Source organism: Panthera uncia, chromosome F1 (assembly GCF_023721935.1).
Source record: "Panthera uncia isolate 11264 chromosome F1, Puncia_PCG_1.0, whole genome shotgun sequence".
Lineage (NCBI taxonomy): Eukaryota > Metazoa > Chordata > Mammalia > Carnivora > Felidae > Panthera > Panthera uncia.
This window is the reverse complement of record NC_064813.1, coordinates 314,522-320,521: the sequence shown is the minus strand read 5'-3', so window position 1 is coordinate 320,521 and position 6,000 is coordinate 314,522. Positions and strand designations below refer to the sequence as shown.

Sequence of the window (6,000 nt, the reverse complement as noted above, 5' to 3'; positions counted from 1 at the left end):
GGTGTTCCCGTCCACGACAGTGCCGGCCCACGTCAGTCCACGCCGGGAGTGTTCCCGTCCACGTCAGTCCACCCCCCACAATGCAGGCCATGGGCTTCTCTAAAATGCAAATGTGACTGCGTATCTTTTATGCTTAAGACCCCATAATATCACACCCGTTAGGACGGCTACTGCAAAGTAACGTGTTGTCAAGAGTGTGCGCTGCTGGGGGGAACAGAACAGCACGGCAGCTGAGGGGGCAGTTTGGTGGTTCCTCAAAATGTTAAGTACAGAATTACCACCTGAGTCAGCAGCTCCACTTCTGGGAATGTGCCCCCAGGGAATTAAAAGCAGTAATTCAAATAGGTGTTTGTCCACCCAGGTTCACGGCAGCCTCATCCGCAGGAGAAAAAAGGGGGAAGCAGGCCACGTGGCCGTCACCAGATGCGTGGGCACGCACAACGTCTGTGCATGCCGTGGGAAGTCACCCAGCTCTGCAAAGGGAACTGTGACACCCGCTCCAAGCTGGATGAACCCTGGGGGCACCACGTGGACTGAAAGCAGTCACGGAAGGACAAACAAATACCGTGTGACCGCATACAAGGTGCCAGCGGCCGCGTCCACGTCCAGGACGGGGAGCAGGACGGCGGCTGCCAGGCGCTGGGGGGGCGACCAGGGGAGCCAGCGTTCTGTGGGTACGGATTTTCAGTTTGGAAGATGAAGAATGTTCCGGAGGCGGATGGTGGTGGTGATTTCACAGCGGTGCGGGTGTACGTGCTCCTACTGAGCGGTGCCCATTAAAGCGGCTACGGTGACCGACCGCACGCCGGGTATACTTTCTGCAACAAAAAGGTCTACGCACACACACGAATCTATGATGCCCGCCCACAGGCCGCAGACGAAATGCAGAGATGGCCTTTCTGTGCCCTGCAAGGCCCCGGGGGTGGGGCTCAGGGCCCCGCCCCTCTCACTGCCGCGCTCCCCTCCTCCCGGCCCCAGGCACACCGAGCGGGGCGGCAGCTGGGCTCCCAGCTTTGACGCCGGACAAACCGTGCCCGTGTCCGCACGGCCGCCCACGCCTCGCAACGCCACGGCTGCCAGTTTGCTCTCCCGTGTCCCTTCCCACCGCCCTACGGCTCCGTGAGGTCTCGCCTTGTTCAGAACGACATCCTTGAGGCCCCGCACGGGGAAGCACTCAGGAAAAACTGCCAATGATACATATTAGCAAGCGTACGGACGGAATAAGGAAGGAGCTCTGTCTGGAGCTCTGTCTGGCTGCACGGGTTTTACGATAAAGTGTGTCACCAACAGACCTGGAAACAGACCCGCCTTTACACGCATCTTTGAAGACGCTACGTCTGTCACAAACAGTTCACCAGGACGCTCAAACTCTTGAGAAAAAAATCCTAACTATGAGGTTTCTCCCGTAACAGTCCACGCTTTTTTCTGTAACTTGTCTCGATGGACAAATACCGCATCTTAGTCTTTTTTTTTTAGCGCCATTCTGCTTCAAGCTCCATGCACACCGGAGTCTCTCTTTAAAAGTAAGTTTTTGAGGAATGTTCGGTCCTGAACATATTGGCACACCTGCCATATGAAGAGAATCGGTTCCCTGCTCGCGGCTTTGACGTTCCCTGAAGTTTTTTAAAGGAGGGAGCAGCCTCAAAACGTACAACTGTTTCCCCTCACACCTTGCAACCACGTAACTGCTGATTCTAAAGCGTCAGTATCGACGGCCACACGACTTGGAAGTCAACTACTTACACCGTTTAACTCAAAGCGGAAAGCTGGTCACACCACACGACCAGTTTGGAGCTGGGAGGGCTGGGAGGACACGCCCGGGACGTGGCTTCCTCGAGTCCCTCCCACCCCCACCCAGGGAAAGGGCTCTGGCGAGGGCCAAAATGAATTAATTTGATGTTTGTACACTCTGTGAAACCAGCACCCCAAAGAGTCTAGTTATCATCTGTCACCACATAGAGTCGTGGAAGTTTTTTCTTGCCGTGGGAATTTTTAAGATATACTCTACTAGCAACCGTCAAATAGGCAATTCATGGGTGCCCGGCTGGCTCAGTCTGGGGAGCGTGTGACTCTTGATCTTGGGGTTGTGAGTTTGAGCCCCACGGCGGGGGTAGAGATTACTTAAAAATAAAACTCTTAAAAAAACACACAAAAGTCAAACACACGATACAGTACTGCCAGCTATAGTCTCTGTGCTGGGACTTGTACCTGCAAGTCTGCACAGACTCTTTAAGCAAGAGCGAATGTGCCGCACGCAGACAGGGGTGGCTGCTCCACAGCAAAAAGGGAAACCAATGCACTTGGCCACTCGAGGAGCCTTGACAACACCGTGCTGGGCTCCAACTGCCCGATGCGAAGTCACACACCCTGCAGGGCTCCAGTCCCAAGAGCCCCCCGAGCAGGCGGAACCAACGCAGAGCGGGAGCCAGACGGCGGCAGGAGGGGCCTTCCCCGGTCACCCCAGAAAGAAACGTTCCAAGCGGGCCGAGGTGTGGACCACACGCGCGCGTCCGCGCTCATCAAACCGCGCGCCAGACGGATGGTCCCCCCGCAGGTAAACGAGACGCGCGTCAGCCAAGGAGAGCGCTCTCCTGCCCCTGTAAAACTCATCACCTAAAACTGGGGCGGATACCTGGTCTCTGCACCCACTGGACATTCACCCAATACACTGATGTCGCTCGCCTGCGGTGCCCGCGGGACAAACCCGGCCGGGACTGGGGGAGCCGGCAAGGACACCCAACGTGCCTGCGGCTTTCCAGTCCGCCGGACCCCGAATGCTTCCCAACGCGTAGCTTTCAAACTTCTGTGCTGCACACGTGTGGGTCCCACCCGCACGCGCAGGGAGGTTGGCTCTGCACACACCCCAAGCACACGAACGCAGGGAGCAGGAGGAAGCCGTTTCCTGCTTCTCTGTCATAAAGGCTGGTCACCTTTGGGCAGCCACATCACAAACGTGTCCCCCACAAGGAGGCAGAAATGTTGAACAACACAAACTCGACTGACCTCTGGAGGCCAGGGCCACGGGGAACGGGGAACCGTCCCGCAGGCAGGAAGTAAGGGAGGGTCTGGGTGGGAACTGGGCAGACGGGATCGGTACAGCGTATCTCGGCTGCACTGGTCCCCCTTCTCTGACACACGTGTCCCCGCTTCTGGGGAGCCGGACACTCACCTGACGCTGGCCGTGTGCTGTGGCCCGGGCTGGTGTGGGAAGTGGCCGGGCCACGGGCGGTGCGGGCAGAAGCAGGCCGGCTGCAGGCGGCAGGCAGGCTGGTAGGCGGGCGTGCGGTGTAGACAGGGGGGTGCCGGGAAGTCAGAGTGCAGCCGTGGGCAGCAGGGGCCCAGGCCAGGGTCAGGCTGGGGCTCTGGGGTGGCCGGCGGGGGGCAGGGCGGGTGCGCGGGGCAGCGGCACATGGCAGGCGCTCGCTGCGGGACGTCGGCGGCCAGACGGGATGACTTCGCCGAGCCGTTGACCCGTGGGCATCCGTTCACGCACACTTTTGTTCCGGGCGCTTCTGCGGAGAGCTGGTGGGCGGCGAGGTCCCCGTTGCAGGTCGTGAGGGCGCCGGGGCCGCCACTGCTCAGGAGCACGACATCGCGGTTCCCGCTGCTCACGGCCATGCTCCAGCTTCTCGGCCCTACGACAGAAGCGACACGACAATGTCCAGTGACGGCCGGGCGGGAGGCTATCTACAGGGTGGAGAGGGTGGGGGCAACGCGGTGGCACCTGCACGGGGACCGGGATGCTCCGTGTGTCCCGCCTGCACCTCCCACTTCTGTTTGCAGACCCACTGCTCCCCCAGTCCTGTCCCCGTCCCGTCCCCATCCCACCCAGTCCCCGTCCAGTCACTGTCCCCATCCCGTCCCTGTCCCATCCCCATCCCGGTCCAGTCCCCGTCCCCATTGCCGTCCCGTCCCAGTACCATCCCCGTCCCCAAGGGAAGTATGGGGGAGCAGTCAGAACCGTGCAGGAGGGATGGGAGGGGCACCCACATCGCCCCTGAACCCTCCACCAGGCATCGGTGCGAGGATGCAGGTGTTACGGACAAAATGAAGGGCCACCCTGAGGGCAGCAAGTGGTGCAAGTTAGAATAATTTGAATAATCTTAAGAACACCTTATGTCAGGGTGCCCGGGAGGCTCTGCTGGTTAAGCTTTTGGCTCAATTCATGATCACAGGCCACCTGGAGGCGGGGTCAAACCCCGAGGCCACCTGGAGGCGGGGTCAAACCCCAAGGCCACCTGGAGGCGGGGTCAAACCCCAAGGCCACCTGGAGGCGGGGTCAAACCCCAAGGCCACCTGGAGGCGGGGTCAAACCCCAAAGCCATATGGAGGTGGGGTCAAACCCCAAAGCCACCTGGAGGCGGGGTCAAACCCCAAAGCCATATGGAGGTGGGGTCAAACCCCAAAGCCACCTGGAGGTGGGGTCAAACCCCAAGGCCACCTGGAGGCGGGGTCTCACCCCGAGGTCACCTCAGGGAGGTTCTGTCACCTCAGTTTCCTTTTGCTGAAGAATGTATCCCCCCTTTTGCTATAACAACAACAAAAAAGCTGGTGCAGATATTGCAGAATCAGTAAGACCTACATCAGAGGACGTCGAAGGGGCGCAAGACTTTTTTCAAAGCCAACTGAACCCTCCGATGCTCGTGGGTCTGCCGGAGCACACAGCGGCCTGGCTGTGTGAGATCCGTGCTCCCGGCAACGGACACTCTTGGGACAAACTCCGCCCAGGACGCTCACGTTCTCTGCAGGACCCAGCACAGCAGCCCCCGCTCCTGGGGACCCAAGACCTCCCTCCCCTCCAGCCAGGGGATCAAAGGGGACACCTTCTCTGGTTTTTTGGGTTGTTTTTTCCATCAGGGGTGTTACTATCCTCAGAGTCTATTTTGCCATCAATCCTACAGATGCTACTAATCACAGCTGGCGGGGGAGTCATGCCATGCCAACTATCTAACAACAACCCAAATCCTCGGTTTAACAAGAAACTGGGCTTCAGACAGAACGTCACGGCCAGTGACAGCCCTCCCCGTGGCCTGACGCCCCCGCGGACTCTCCGATTCCACCTGTTTCCCCATCTTCTAATCGGATGCTTCTCCCAAGACGGAGAACTTTGTGACCAGAATCACAATGATCATTTTCTCTTATTTTTGCTGCAAATGCTTCATGTGCTCCTTACATAAGAGCTAAAGAGATCTCTGAAGGGCAGCGGGGGCCTCATCGCCCTTGGAACACGTCCCCCACTTTGGTAAAATGCAGTCCAGTGCCAAATATCCGACTTACAAATGAAGTTTTGGAACATAACCTGTTCCTTAACTTGGAGACGTCTTCTGATGGGAAGTTAAAAACTGGTGGAAATAAAGAATAATTTGAACTCTGACTGGCTTGTATTTGAACTAAGTCATGTGAACGTTCTATGATTCAGTCTCTTTAATCATAAAACAGGAACAATCAAATTGACCTTATAAATAAGCTGTGAATTTCAAGTAAAAAATAATTATGAGCAAAAACAGAAAAGAAATTATTCTAAGAAATGTCTATGAATTAAGTTTGGTAGATGCACTCGTATAGGAATTCAGGTGGTCGGGAAGACAGCAAAGGTTTGATCTGAAGTCAAGCATGAACCTATGTCCACAGAGGGAAAGATCTTTCTTTAACACTGAGACAGATGAGAAAAAAACTTGGTCTGAGCCGAAGACCGAGAGAGCTAACAGGAAAGCTGATGGGACAGAGGAAGAGCCAACATGGTAAGATGACACTATGGTGACAAATGTACGCGCGATCGTAAAAGCGGTGAAGCAGTACTTCCGGTGAAGTTTAAAGCCAGTTTGGGGTCAAATACGGTGGGCGCCTGCGAACAACCACCTCGCGGTCACGGCCCATTCTCCTCGGGGCCACAGCACGCGGACCCAGCCAAGAGGAAGCCTGAGGCACTGGCGTGGGGCCGCACGGACAGAAGTTTCAGTGTATTTTCCTGTTGTTCATGAACATAACACGCCAGTTTCA

General features: G+C 56.9%; 1 protein-coding gene across 4 annotated transcripts in view; it reads right to left on the bottom strand.

The window, feature by feature from the left end:
* The window catches only part of DISP1 (dispatched RND transporter family member 1), a 182,957-nt gene that overhangs the window by 46,474 nt on the left and 130,483 nt on the right, over positions 1 to 6,000 (bottom strand). For all 4 annotated transcript variants that reach the window (XM_049633766.1, XM_049633765.1, XM_049633763.1 and 1 more), the window contains one exon: positions 3,170 to 3,635. In XM_049633766.1, coding sequence (XP_049489723.1) covers positions 3,170 to 3,618 — 449 coding nt within the window. In that variant the 5' untranslated portion in view covers positions 3,619 to 3,635. The remainder of the gene's footprint in view (positions 1 to 3,169; positions 3,636 to 6,000) is intronic.